A 15,342-nucleotide genomic window follows, 5' to 3' on the forward strand; every position below is an offset into this window, starting at 1 on the left:
AATCCATGATCAAAATTTAGGTCCAAAGCCCATCCGGGTCAGAACTGCAAACAGGTATTGCCACTCTACCATATCGAAAGCCATTCTGGCGTCCAACGACAAAATGGCCACCGGCCCCTTCAGCAAATGTGCTCGAGCCAATGCTCCATGCACCCTGCAGGGATTTAACGCAGTGCTCCTATGTGGCATGAAGCCTGACTGGTCCGGGTGGATCAGGTGTGGTAGGTGTGGGGTCAGTCTATTCGCAATCAGTTTCGCCAAAATCTTCGCCTCTGCATTGAGGAGCGAGATTGGGCGATACGACCTATCGCCACACGGAGCTCCTCCACCGTGAGGTCCGCTTCCAGTTCAGACACTGCCTCTGGCGACAACGTCCCTACTTCTACCTCTTGGAGTGCTAATTCTGCCGCTTCGGCCGTGACTACCACCCTCGGGGTATAGACTGCCTGAAAGTGGTCCGCTAAGAGGTCAACAATTTTGGAGGGGCGTGTGTGGCACGTCCCTTCCGGGTCCTGCAATTGTAAAATGTGCCTACTGCCGTCCTTTTTCCTGTCCAGCCAGGCCAATAATTTGTTGGCTTTATCGCCTATATCGTAAACCCTATGCGTTGTTGCCTCTATATTCTCTAACGTCCGTCGTTTAAGAAGGTCATCATGCTGCTGTTGGCAGAGGTGTAGTGTGTGTCGAGTGTCCTCCGACGGTACTGCCATATGGGCCGCATTTGCCTGCTCCAACTTCAGTTCTAACTCTAGTAGTTCCTGTTTCTGCTTGCGTTTATGGTTGGTAATGGCCGTGATCGCCTGGCCTCGCAACACCGTCTTGTATGCTTCCCACAGTGGCGTCGGGGAAGACACCGTGCCGGCGTTTTCTTGGAAATAATGCTTAGTAGTTGCTTTCAGGGTTTTTCGGACCGGAGGAAGTTTGAGATAACCAGGGTAGATGGGATAGATTCGCTTTCACGCTGTTACTGTGCAGGACAAAGTGACGGTCAGGGGGGAATGATCCGATATACCCCGGGGCCTAATCTGCACGTCGTTAATCGTGAGTCTGCCACCCCCCAGTGTAAGGAAGTATTCAATACGGGATAGGCAGTCGTGTGTGGCTGAGTAGTAAGAGTAATGCCGATCTGTGGGGTGGAGCTGCTGCCATATATCGACCAGTCCCTGTGCCTCCAAAAAGTCCCCGAATTTTGTTGGGCCTGTGGTGAGTGTGCGAACCGGGAATCTATCTTGTTCAGTATCGGCCAACGCATTGAAGTCTCCGCCCACCAGCAGGTCCCCATCCGGGAGTTCTAGAAGAAATTTGCCCAGGTCCGGAAGTGCCAATGAATGTAGAGCTGGCGGGATGTAGACAGACACCACATTAATGGGCACACCTTCCCACTGCCCACATACTGCCGCAAAGCGGCCATGTTTGTCCATTTTGGTAGACCGTTGTATGAATCGAGATGTCTTTTTCACCCAAATACCCGTCCCGCGGGACTCTGAAGTGAAATCCGAGTGTGCAACCATGTGGTAACCTCGTCTATCTAAAGCTCTGGTAGCTGCACCCACTAAGTGTGTTTCCTGAAGCAGGGCGATGTCGCAGTTCAACCTCCTGATACACTGGAGAACCAGCCCTCTCTTCACTTTGTCCCCCAACCCCCGGACATTCCATGACATTATTTGTAGCGGCGGCACAGGCCCCATCTCTGGATCAGTTGTTATGTTATTTGGTCGTGGTTGGTCCGCCATCGTATGGACGTGTATGTAAGTTGGGATTCCATGGGATAGGACAGAACTGTGGTCGATGGAGGTCTCCCCTCCCATGTGTATCTAATCGCATGTTGGAGTCTTTGTAGTGCTAGAAGATCAGTAGTGGTACATCCGGTGTATGAAATGCGGCACCGTATGACTATGAGAAACCTCCAGATGATCAATAGAGCCAAACAATACAAACTAACAAACCATTGAAACCCCCCCGTTCCCCGAACTCCCACCCGCCCTGCTTCCCTGCTACACGGACTCAAAACTGCCTGCCACCCCAATTTAGCAGAGTGCTTAGACCCACCCCAAGAAGAACACACAGTTACTTGCTCGTTGGGGGTGAGGAGTACTCCGGAATTAGCGACCCCTCATACCCTCTGCAGAGGCCCTCGGCCCAGTGTCCATGGCGGTTCCGGCCACAGTCCCAAAGAAGAATGTCTCATACCTGTCGAGTGTTCATATGTCTACCTCCTGGTTTGCATCGACATTGTCTCTCACTGGCGAGCTTCTGCCACTGTTCATATCAGCGTCTCCAGCGTCGTCCCGGTCGTTCGAATGTTGGCCATTTTTAGTCCGTCCAGGGCGGCAAGATTGGGAGGCAGGACGCCAGCCGTCCAGCCAGTCTCGTGCAGTCTCTGGGTTGTCGAAAAACCAGGTCCTTTTCTCCGCCACCACCCGGAGCTTGGCCGGAAAGATCATAGAATATTGAAGTTCTCGTCTCCTGAGTCCCTTTTTAACGTCCAGGAAAGTTTTCCGCTGCCTGGCCACCTCCGCCGTGTAGTCCGGGAAGAATGCCACTGTAGAGTTCAGAATTTTCACAGGTGGTGAGACCCGTGCCGCTTGAAGGATGACGTCCCGGTCGTGGAAATTAAACAGTCTCACTAGGATCGGTCTGGGTGAAGCCCCTGGTTTAGGCTGACCGCCCGGGACTCTGTGTGCGCTTTCGATTGAAAAGAAGGCCGACAGTCCTTTAGGTTGAAGGTGTGTTTTAATGAGGTCTTCCACGTACAGATCCATCGCTCTCGTGCCTTCCGACTCCGGAACACCAAGAATACGTACATTATTTCGTCTGGAGCGTCCTTCTTGGTCGTCCAGCTTGTCTTTTAGGATTTTGTTCTCCGTCATTACCGCCTCCATGGCCGTCTGTAGTTCCGACACATCCTCAACCAGCGATTTCGTGACCAATTCCAATGAACCTACTTTCTCGGCCATTTTGTGAAGATCCGCTTATGATGAGGGTTATTTCGGTCGAGATGGAACCCACCGTCATCTGGACCTGCGTGAGAGCCTTCATAACATCATCCAGCGTCGCCTTCTTTGTCCCCACAGGTTCACCTGTTTTTGTGGAGGAATGCCGTCCATCCGCTGGAGGGGAAGCAGTTTTGTCGTTAGTTTATCGTTCGATACGCGTCTGTGTCGTACCACCTTTAGCACCTTTCCCAGCCATAGTGCGGTCGCGGGAAGTATACAGTTCTTCGGAGCGAGGGAGCACAAGGATCAGTCGCCGCTACAACGCGACCCACAGTCCGATCCAAAGAGAAGCTCCCGTAGCAATGGGGGTATGCGCCCCAATGGTCGTAACGGAGCAGACGGTCTGCGCCTTTCCGGCAGAATACTTTTTCCTTGGTATTCCAAAGAATCCTCAGGCACTTCCTTCTACGAACCACTTTCAATTATGACATACGTTCCGTCCCAAGATAGAGACCTTGCTCGCTGGTCGTGTCGCGGGGTGTTTCTCCAGTCCCGATCACTTCCGGTCTGGGGCAGCCGAACAGACCGCACTTCCGGTCGGCTTCACTCGCCACTGGATTCCCCGGAGTCAGGCCTGTGTTTCGATCGATTCAGCACTCGACGATAACTCCGTCATCCGGACTCCGATTTCCGTCCGGGTACTTGCTGCCAGTTCCGCCCGGTCTCGGGCGTTTGGTGCCTCCGTCTGAGGTGAGATTCAGCCACGGATTAATGTACGGATAGTTGGAGAGGCCGCTTCCCTGCCGGAGCTAGTCCTCTATGCTGCCGCCATGTTCGGCCGCTAGCCACGCCCCCAGTAAGTAAGTAAAACTGTTTTTAATTTGTGTTCTGTTTTACATTTTATTTCTCAACAGACAGTGTGTTTTACCTCTTGGGGGCTGACTGTTCTATGTTCTTGTGAGGCTTCCCCGGTCCGTCACGGTTTGTACCGTTTGCGCGGAGGGAAGTGCCTTTTTAGTTTCACTTTGAGGCTCTCTTCCCGGGCAACCACTTCCGGTGGTGTGAGGTCTAGTGGCTGACTGCTGCCTTATTTAGGGTCATGCTGGACCGGATGCACAGTGGACGCGCGCAGCGGGCGCCTCGATGGCATGCCAAAGGCGTGCCAAAGGCAAGTATGTCTGTGCCCGTCCGCACCAGGACGATGCCAGCTGCCAGTCACTCGGCCGGTTTTAGGGAAACTGTCTATTCGTACTCCCGTGATAACCTCATGATGATAAAATCTTCAATGGATACGGTTTGTCCTTGTTCTCCTATTACCCCTATGGGCTCTTTCTGTTGTAGGACTTGTGGTTATAACTCGGAAGTTATCATGAGTTGCCTGCCTATACAAATGCAGTGCTCAGGACAAAGCATTAAAATACTTAGCCTTAACTGTAGATCACTGGTGAAACACTACTTAGATGTGTTTAATCTACTTCAAGATGAGTCTCCGGACGCTCTTTTCTTGTCATAAACCTGGTTGTCAGCCAACACGCTAGCTGAGCCAGGCTTGGCGCTTCCGTCCGGCTATAGCATCTGCACCATTAATCGAGAGTCCTGGGGAGGGGGTTGGCTTTTGTCTATAAAGCTCATCTCCCCTGCTCATTGGTCAAGGAAGATGTGGTGGGCTCTGAATGTGGTCGCTTTGGGATTACTTTCAACCCCAGTTTTACTCTGTCTGGGCTAATAGTCTATTGTCCTCTGGGTCCCTCCAAGGAGGAAAGGACTGCGTTGGTAGATTTAGTAGGTACTCTGTCTGTGAGCTATGCCAACTTTGTGGTCATTCGTGATTTAAATCTCCACCTTGACAATCCACACGATCCTGACGCAGCTAACTTTATTACAGGCCTGGCAGCCTGCCAACTGCTTCAACTGGTCCCTGATCCTACTCATTCTGCGGGCCATTTGTTGGACCCTGTTTTTTCTAATCTTTCGGGTCTTTCTGTCTCAACCCCTACTCCTTTAGATTGGACTGATCATTACTTGACCACCATAGCGCTTTTAGGGGTGCCGTCCTTGGCACAAACTGAATTTTGACCAGCTTTGCACGTGCCTCTCATTCAGTCTGCTTTGCTGGCCAGACGAGCCTGATCTGGCCATTGACACCTTTATCAACTGGCTTAAACTTCCACTGGATGAGTTGGTTTCGGCTAAGTGGTCGAAGGGGTGAAGTACCAAGTCTAATCCTTGGTACAATGGTTCCCTCGCGGCTATGCGTAAAGTATGCAAACGACTGGAACGGGAATGGAGGAGTGATTTTGATATTGTTTTGAAAGGCAATTATCATAAAGCTATAAAGAAATATCACAGGGCAGTCCGAAAAGTATGGGGCTCCTATTACTCGGAGGAGATTAGAAATAGTCAGAACCCTGCTAAGAAGGTCTTTTCTATCATTACCACTCTGAAAAATGCAGGGGCACGCAAGACACCTATAGTTAAGTCTAGTGAGCACTGTGAGGACCTGGCCACTTTCTTTATAAACAAAGTGGAGAACATCTATAAAACCTTTCCCCCAACAGTCCTAGCTAGCTACTGTGAGAATTTACCTCCTTCTGCTCAAGCATTAGTCACTTTTCCCCCTATTACCAAGGAAGGACTTGTCATACTGTGCAGGAAGATCAAAACTGGCTCTCCTACCGATCCCATGAAGCCGGAACATCTGAGGAGAATTTTTCCTGCTCTTCTGACACCGCTAGACCAGGTTATTAACCTGTCTCTGCTAGGGCCATTGTCCCTAGGGCTTGGAGGCAGGCTATTGTTAGGCCGCTCTTAAAGAATCCCACACTTGATCTAACCAAGTTGGAGAATTTTCGTTCCATTTCTCTGTTACCATGGATGTCTGAAATCACAGAGGCTCATGTTAACACGATTCTCCCTATTTGGAGGAAAATCACATCTTGGATTCCTCTCAGTGTGGCTTCAGTCGCAATCTCAGCACTGAATCATCTCTTCTAGCTGTATCTGAACATATGAGAGCTGCTCTGGATGAAGGGCGGTCCTCTGCACTGATCCTATTGGATCTTAATGCCGCTTTTGATGCAGGTTTGCATCAAATCCTGATTCAAAGGCTGAGGGAGGCTGGCATTGCAGGCGCTGCTCTGACCTGGCTCTCTTTTTTTCTTTCAGACAGGTTGATCCACGTCTCGGATCCCCCTTTTTCTTCTAGGATGCATCCCAACAAACAGGGGGTACCCCAGGGCTCTCCCCTAAGTCCTACACTTTTTAACTTGTACGTCCTGCCGCTGGCCTTGCTAGCCAAAAGGAGAGGGTTGACAATTGTGTCATATGCTGATGACACCCAGCTTGTAGTCGCCCTCTCCAATGGCTGTCAGGAGAAAGCGGCTAAGTTTCAAAGTGGTATAGCGGCTGTAGGAGAGTGGCTGAATACCAACTGTCTACTGCTTAATGCCAGCAAGACCGAGGTCTTGCTGTTGGGAAAGGATCATGAGCTATGGAACAGGCATTGGTGGCCCTCCTCTTTGGGACCCCCTCTTATTCCAAAAAAAGTGGTGAAAAACCTGGGTGTGTGGGTCGACTCAGCATTGAGTTTTCAAACACAAACTAAGACTTCCGAGGGTCCAGAATGTCGTAGTAAGAATTCTTCTTGCCATGCCCAGTCATTGTTCCACCTCTAGTATTATTCGGCGGCTACATTGGCTACCAGAGGAGAGAAGGGTGGAATTTAAATCCCTTTGTTTGGCATTTAAGATCTTGAAATCCCCCTCCTCTGGCATAGTGTCGGGCCTGCTTTCGCTTTATATTCCCCAGAGTCCTCTGCGCTTTGCTGGTAGAAACCTGGCTTCAATAATACGCATGCAGAGGGCTCGTGCTGGTGGTCGCTCATTTCGTGTACTGGCTTCCAAGCTCTGGAATGGCCTTCCTTCTCATATCCGGAGCATGGATACATATTTGATCTTCCGGAAAGTGATAAAAACCCATTTGTTCTCACAATAATCTTTCCCTTCTTATGTTCCTCTGGCGCCCCTGTCCCTTGTCTTTTTAACTGTGATGGGATTTTCTTGCAGTATTTGCGTTATTGTTTCTCACGACGGGACGCCTCGTTGCTGGGGCAGCTGTGCGCTTTATAATCTATCTTAACATAACATAACATAACATCCACAGGATGACCTGCTAGAATATTTGCAGGAGGCAAGTTCAAATATAAAACACATTCATCTGACGATGTCAGGAGAACTGTGCTCACTAGACCCTACAAATATTTGTAGATATTTTAATCAAAGATTTCAAGCAATGATGGCTTTCATCTTAAATAAAACAAAACCTCCTCTTAGTGAAGTGATTTATTTCTTTCGGCATAAAGAGTACCAAGCTAGAGGTGCTCCCCATTTTTACATGCTGTTGTGGGTAAAAGATGCCCCAAAGTTTGGAACAGACAGTGATGAGGCTGTTTTGTCTTTTACTGAGCAGTATGTGACTTGCTCCATCCCAAAAGAGAGTAGTGAAAACATATTAAGTTGTATGATTCCAAAATCATAGATGCAGAAAATATTGTCAGTGAAAATACAGAGCAAAAGGGAAATTTTATACAAGATGTCATGTCGGATTTCCACAAATTGTCCATCTCACAAGGAAGAGTCAACAGCTTTTTGTCTACAGTTAGGCATACACTTACAAGGAAATCACCAAATAATGCATACAATCTAAGAAAATTAGAGGCCTCCAAGTACATTAATGACTACAACCCTGTGATTCAAAAGATGTGGAATGCAAACATGCATGTGCAGTTCGTTGCAGACAACTTAATTGCTGTTGCTTGGTACACTACATCTTAAATAACAAATTCAGAGAAAACTGAGATGCAAGAGATGTGGGGAGAGATTTCAGCAGAAAAGAGCCTTACAAAGAAATTGTACAGTTTTAGTTTGAAAATGCTTTCTCACAGAGAGATAAGCTCCTATAAATGTGTCTAGAGGACTTTTATGGGTGAGTTTAAGGCTTGATAATACTCGTAAAAGAGTACCAAAATATTTTCCTGAAATTCAATATCTTGCATACTTTGAGCAATACAGTACAGATATTCTGAAGAGTAATATGCTCGATACATACTATCCGAGAAGAAGTCCACACCTGGAAAGGATGTGTATTTATGAAATACTTCAACAATATACTTTCAGAAGTAATGTCAGTGAAAACATAGATGAAGGTACATTTGCTGAGGCTTGATGTGAAGGAGGTTTGGTGAGATATAACAAAGGAAATGTAATCAACCATCAAAAGCTAAGTTGCCTATTTAGGCTGGTTACAGTTGCTTCAGCCATGGCAAACTAAAATTGAGCTACTTGGAGAATTTGACTATAATAAAGACTCTTTCAACGCTGTGAAAGGCAGCATTGAGTGCTCTGTGTTTCCAGTGTATCTTCAAATGATGAGATATGAGATTGAACAAGAAGAAACAATTTCTGATGAGCTAACAAGAAAGAGTTCTCAATGGAGTCAAAGTTCAGCACCTGGAAGTCAACATCCTCTTGGACAGCCAATCATTGAAAATGAAGCTACAATAGCTAGGAATGAGGTGGATAATGGAATGTAGCAAGTAAGACAGGAAACTGTGGATCTAGAACTACAAATGTAGCAATTGAATGCAGATCATAAATATATTTTTGAAGAGGTAAAAGGTAATGTAGAATATGGATTTCTCCATGAGAATAAAAAGTGTGCATGTTCTACATGTAAACAGCGTCTTGAATAAATTACTGACAAGTTACCTACAGAAGACAAAAGATTCCAATTTGTCATGTGTAGTCACTATACCGCCACCGTTACCCTTTATCGATTATTAATGCTGCATGTTAAACATGACAACAAAAACGATACAACAAATTATCTGGTGATGATTGTCATGAAGTGGCAAGGGTATTAAGGAAATTAAAGCTATAATGAAGTCAGTAGGGTGTCTAACCTAATACTAGCTTTTATACATTTCAGAATGCAGCAAATATTAAAACTGACTACAATTTACTTTTTAGAGGAAAGCACTTAAAAGTCTTTGGAGACCAACTACAACTAACCTCTGTAAAAGGACAACTTGTATTCAAGAAACTACTGCATAATGAGGCAAGAAATTCAATAGGAAGTAATGGAAATGTCAACTATGGGAAAACTTTCAAAACAAAAATGTAATCGAAAATATACTCGAAGCATCAGATATGCATTATGCGGATATACTAAAGGATATCAGAGTGGGAGTCCCGACAAACGAGGTAAAGACAGTATTGCAAACCGCAGCATCAAAAGTTTGTTACCAAGAAATGTTTCAGCTGCTGAAGTAATGTACAATTTTGTTAAGGAAGAGAAGTCTATTGTTTTTTTATGCCAACTCTTGAGGAGTGCAGTAAAATCAATGTACAATTATTGCAAATGGAAAAAGAAGAAATTGTTGAAATTTGAGAAAATGATAAAATGGAACATCATGGAGTTACAGTGCTAATAACAGAACAACTGCAATCAAAATTGGATAGTTTTGAAAAGTTTCTGTTGGAAACTGCAGGATTAAAAAAACAGCTATGTATCTGTAAAAACTTTTGTTTAAGCTTACATTGTAATTTAAATGTAGAATAGGGGATAGTAAATGATGCAATGAGTAAAGATATGAAATTTGGTAACTATCCAAACAGAAATTATGTGGCATACTTAGCCATAAAATGTAATGATATTGCAGAAGTTAAGCAGATTGGGAGATGCGTGGTACATTTCCTACTTGTGAAAGACTTATATGTCCAACAAAAGGAGTTCCCAGTGTCTTTAGCGTATGCAGTAACTATTCATAAATCGCAAAGTTTACCTTTGTCACAAATTAGAAATTTGACTGGTTTATTTCTGATTGATTTTGATGAGAAGAAGGTAAGTGCTGATGTGAGTTGTGTAATGGAGTATAATCAGTTAGGAACTCAATATGCACCTCTTTTAGGATAGGATCCTGTGGTTCATAAAACAATACTGTGTCCAAAGTGGAAAATATCCAAACAGTGTAACAGAATTGAACAAAATGATGAACAAAAAGAAAATCAACTAGGAGGAAATAAAAAGAAAACTAGAGCACAATGAGGAAATACAAGGCTATCACTTTGATAATGTATCTGGAATAAACTGTTATGAAAATGTAGTGTTTAATGGGCTTTATTATTTGCCTCATTTTATGAATTCTATTGAAGGAAAGGTAGATAAAAGAATGTGTTCACAACTGTGTCGTTTACTTGAAGTGATAGAAGTATGATACATTCTGCAACTGGAATAAAACTCACAGATGACTGTTCAGGATCAGTATTGTTCTCTCAAAATCTTCAGCTGGATGCTCAAGAATTTCTAATGGTAATGCTAGGACTATTAGATGAAGAAGATATGAATATCAATGAATTGTTTGGTTTAAGTTGTGTAAATAGATCCATAACTGTGAGGATTGTGAATTTATGACTGGCACTGAAATAAATTTAGAATGTTTCCTGTACTTGACATTACCAGATTGTGAAGCTGTGCTGTTTGAAGATTTAACTACAGACGCCCATCAAGATATGACCTGTCCAAACTGCAGATGAGAACTTAGGTCAACATTGTATCCACAGAGGTATGGAGAATATATCAAAGTCATATCACAACGATGCAAATTACGAACTGAATTTAGGAACTTTAAAGCTGCCCAAATTTCTATCTCAAAAAACACTCTCACAACCATAGCAATTATATTTAATGAAGGAGTTAATATAACCTCCGGATACTACACAATATAGTTAAGCTGTCAAACAGGATGCAACAACATACAAGTGACATTCAAATCACGGCTACCCAAAAAATAACCAAACTCATATCTGCTAATTTTACAACCGAAGTTCTAAGGAGAATCTAGGATAAGAAATTGTGGTATTGTGTTGACATATATATGGATTACGTGTTTCTGAGACATTAGTCGGCCCATTAGAGTTAAAAACTCTCTTCACCACAAAAAAGTCCCTTTATGTTTCTGCTACAGCAACTTCTGCGTAGAACTATGAGGTATGTTTTTCGTATATGGACTAAGAACTGTTTAGACATCATTTGGCGTATCAGGGATGATATTTACTAAATGATATGTTAAAATGAACACTGCTTCATAATTGTTGGACATTTTGTACCAGATATAAGAATATCAGAAACAGTTTTACCATATAGTATTTGCAAGCCCGTATTAAAATAGATGTAGTGAGTACAGTGAACAGTATGACATAGTTGTAATGATCTTCTATACACATTGTTTTTTTACAATCCATTATTTGTTCTTTCCCACTGTTTCATGATGAGCCTTCATACAAAGCATTTTTGAAAGCAAACAAGTATGAAAGTTGAAAACAGGAAAACGCTGTAAAACTGTAAAACATTTGTCTATGTTGAATTAAAGTTTTACTTAAAAAATGTGTATGCTGTTAGGTTGTCTAATGTTCGAAAAGAAATTCTAATACACTTTTGTCTGTTTCTATTGTTTGGCGGTCGAGATATATTACATGTGTCAGATCAGTAATTGAGTGATGAATTCATTGAGGTACTACTCATGTACTCACCCCATCTCTCAGGTACAACAGTTTCACTTGTCCAATCAGCCAGCCACTACCTAAGCAGTCATCCATTCACTCAGGTACTGTACTTGAATTTATCTAATCTCCCAGCCACTACTCAGGCCAATCATCCAATGGAATCCATGCACTGGTAAAAAAGAGAGAGAATGTAGTGGTGTTCCTCTGGGAGGAATATTCGCACTATCACAAAAACATGTATGGTTAAAGATATTTAAAGGACAATAAATATTGAACTAGTATAATTATACTAGCGGAGTGCAACAAAAACCCACGTCACTCACTACCAGGGGTGACCAAATGTTGAGAAAAAAAAATCAGCATGTAAATATCACAAAAGAACTGGGTCAGGCGTGCACCATCCTAAATCACAATAGTCCTTACACTCATCTTGTGGGATGCCGTTTCTTTGACGAGAGCTTCCTGGTATTTGATACGGCTACCCGGAACCTTAACGGAGCCCCTACAACTAAAAGTTGAGTGGTTTACATACTCTGCCACTCTGCATCTTAGTGGACTTTTTTGCAAACGCTAATAGTAAACGTCTGGACCTTTTGGACGATTAGTGCACGGATACCAATTATATGACGCCACTATTTATGGTGCATCTATGGACCTAATGTTGTGAAGATTCGTGACCACACGTATTTAGCTTTTTTTTGGGAATAGGACGATTCTTACCTCTCCCTCGTCAGCTTGTCTTCACATCAGATATTCCCTATCTTCAGCCTTGAGAAAGTTATGGTACTTATTTAGTACTTACGAAACACGTGTCGGCTGTTTTCATTGTGATGAATTGAAGAATAAAATGAAATGAAGATTCTCAGATTCTGAAGGATATCGACTGTTTTTTCTGTCTTGTATTATTTACTGTTACAAAATATAATGCGTTATGGTGATTATTAGATCCCTGAGTCTGACTATTGTGATTTAGGATGGTGCACGCCTGACCAAGTTCTTTTGGGAATCCATGCACTATGCAAATACCCTGACACTATGTATGCACTCATCCATTGACTAAGGCACTACCCAGGCACTCATCCACTCACCCAGGGACTACTCATTTACTCGTCCAATCACCCAGGCAATAACCATACACTCACCCAATCACCAAGCCACTACCCTTCCACTCATCCAATGACCTAGGCTGTACCTTTACACTCATCCAATCACCCAGGTGCTACTCTTGCACGTACCCAATCAACTATGCAATACTCATACACTCATACAATCAACCAGGCACAACTCATGCACTAATTCAATTACTCAAGAGGCACCAATGCATTCATCCATTCACTACGGAACTATTTAGGTATTCTCACATTCACCTAGGCACTATCCATCCACTCATCCTATCACCCAGGCACTAGCTTTGCACTCATCCATTCACTGAGGCACCACCCATGCACCCATCCACTTACCAGGCACTACTCATGCACTCATCCAATTACGCAGGCAGTACCCATGTACTCATCCAATTACCCAGGCACTACTCATACATTCTTCCAATTACCCAGCCACTATCCATTTATACTTACTCAATCACCCAGGCACTACCCTTGCTCTCATGAATTCAATCAGGTACTCATCCTTTCACTCAGGCTTTATTCATACAGTCATTCACTCAATTAGGCACTGCCCATGACCACATTCAGTCACCCAGACATGAAGCCTTCCACTCAGGCACTACACATGTGCTCATCCATTCACAAAGGTACTACCCATACACTCATGAAATGACACAAGTATTATGCTTGTACTCATCCATTCACACGTACAGTACCCATGCACTCATGCTTTCACCCAGGCACTAACCTTGCAAATAATACATCTCTCAGGTACTACCCACATACTCTTTCAAGCACCCATATACTTCTCTTGCACTCATCCATTCATTATGCAATGACCTAGACACTAACCATGCACATATCCAATCACTCAGGCACTATCCATGCCCTCTTCCATTGATTCTGGTACTCCTCATGCACTCATCTAATCACCCAGGCACTACTCTTGCACTCATCCATTCAATCAGGCACTACACATGCACTTGTCTATTCACTCAGGCAATACCCATGGACTCATCCAATGACCTAGGCAATACACTTGCCCTAATCCATTCACTCACACAATGCATGCAGTCATCCATGTACTCAGGTACTACCCATGTACTCATCCATTCACGAAGGTACTACAGCTGCATTAATGCATTCGCCCAGGCACTAAACTTCTACTTAACCATTCACCCAGGTACTATCAATGGGCCCGATTCACAGAATGAACTTAAGACTCAATCCTAAACTTACTACTATTTTGGTATTCACAGAATGCACTTACTACTTTTGGCATTCACAGAATGCACTTACTACTTTTGGTATTCACAGAATGAACTTACTACTTTTGGTATTCACAGAAGTTAGGATTTTGTCTTAAGTCTGTCTTAAGTCTGTCTTAAGTTTGTCTTAAGTCTGTCTTAAGTCTGTTTTAAGACAAACTTAAGACAAAATCCTAACTTCTGTGAATACCAAAAGTAGTAAGTTCATTCTGTGAATGCCAAAAGTAGTAAGTGCATTCTGTGAATGCCAAAAGTAGTAAGTGCATTCTGTGAATACCAAAATAGTAGTAAATTTAGGATTGAGTCTTAAGTTCATTCTGTGAATCGGGCCCAATGCACTCATCCATTCACACAGGCACTACCCATGTACTGATTCAGTCACCTAGCCATTATTCATGCATTTATCCATTTACACAGGTACTATACTTGCACTCATCCATTCATTGAGGCACTACCCATGCACTCATCCATTCACTCAGGCACTACCCATCCATTGACCCTGGCCCTACCTTTGCACTCAACCATTCACTGAGCAATTACACATGCACTTGTCCATTAACTCAACCACTACCCATGCACTCATCCATTCACTGAGGTACTACCCATGCTGTCAGCCGATCACCTAGGCACTAAGCATGGGCGAATTTTGCGAATCTGGCGTTCGCGAATTTTGCGAATTTGCGAACTCGCAATCCGCAAAATCCATGAATTCTCGCGAATTTGCGGATTTTTTTTTGTGTTCGCAAGGATTTCTGCCAGTTCGCAAGGATTTCTGACAGTTCGCGAGGGTTTTGTAACAGTTCGCAATCGCGAACTTACATGTCGGCTCACAACGTACATGATTATGTTGTTTCTACGTCTGGTTCATCATCATAGGTTCCCAGCACCCTCTGTTTCACCCCTGCCACCCTCTGTTTTACCCATGCCACCCTCTGGTACATCAATGCCTTATGCCACCCTCTGGTTCATCATCACTGTAGATTATGGGGGGAAAAAGCAAGCACACCTGCCTGCTTCAACTGACATGAATTAATTTGGGGTTGATTTATTAATGTGTCACTGTTTTAAAATTCCAGTCTGGCACCTGCATCCTTATCTGTGATTTGCTTTCTGTTGCAGTGCAATTTTTTTTTCCAGGACCTTTGTAGCCTACTTGTAGCTATTCTATGAGCCTGCTGTGAGGGTCAGAGCAGGGTCATACAATTGTTGCAACTAGCAACTGAACAATTGTTGCAACTAGCAACTGAACTTTGGAGGGGCCCTTGTCAGGAAGCACTACAGGGAACGGTTACTAATGATGAGTTTGAACTTTTGAACCTGCTTTCACTTTTGCAAAACTCGTTTTTCTGCAGAGCAGCATTACAGCAACTTTAATGCCCCACCAAGCTTATATGAGAAAGTTGATTTCTAATCCAAAAGTTATCCAAAGAAAATCAAAAGGCCTCAAATCTAAAAAAGTGCAGGCAAATGT

General features: G+C 43.8%; 1 protein-coding gene across 1 annotated transcript in view; it reads right to left on the reverse strand.

The window, feature by feature from the left end:
* Nucleotides 1–248: 248 nt before the first annotated feature.
* Nucleotides 249–15,342, reverse strand: part of LOC147722677 (uncharacterized) — a 60,977-nt gene continuing 45,883 nt past the window's right edge. Inside the window, exons 3-4 of the mRNA XM_086967350.1 lie at nt 2,946–3,110; nt 249–868 (exon numbers count right to left, since the gene is read on the reverse strand). Coding sequence (XP_086823476.1) covers nt 249–868; nt 2,946–3,110 — 785 coding nt within the window. The remainder of the gene's footprint in view (nt 869–2,945; nt 3,111–15,342) is intronic.

This window comes from Lissotriton vulgaris, chromosome 4_1 (assembly GCF_964263255.1).
Source record: "Lissotriton vulgaris chromosome 4_1, aLisVul1.2, whole genome shotgun sequence".
Taxonomy (NCBI): domain Eukaryota; kingdom Metazoa; phylum Chordata; class Amphibia; order Caudata; family Salamandridae; genus Lissotriton; species Lissotriton vulgaris.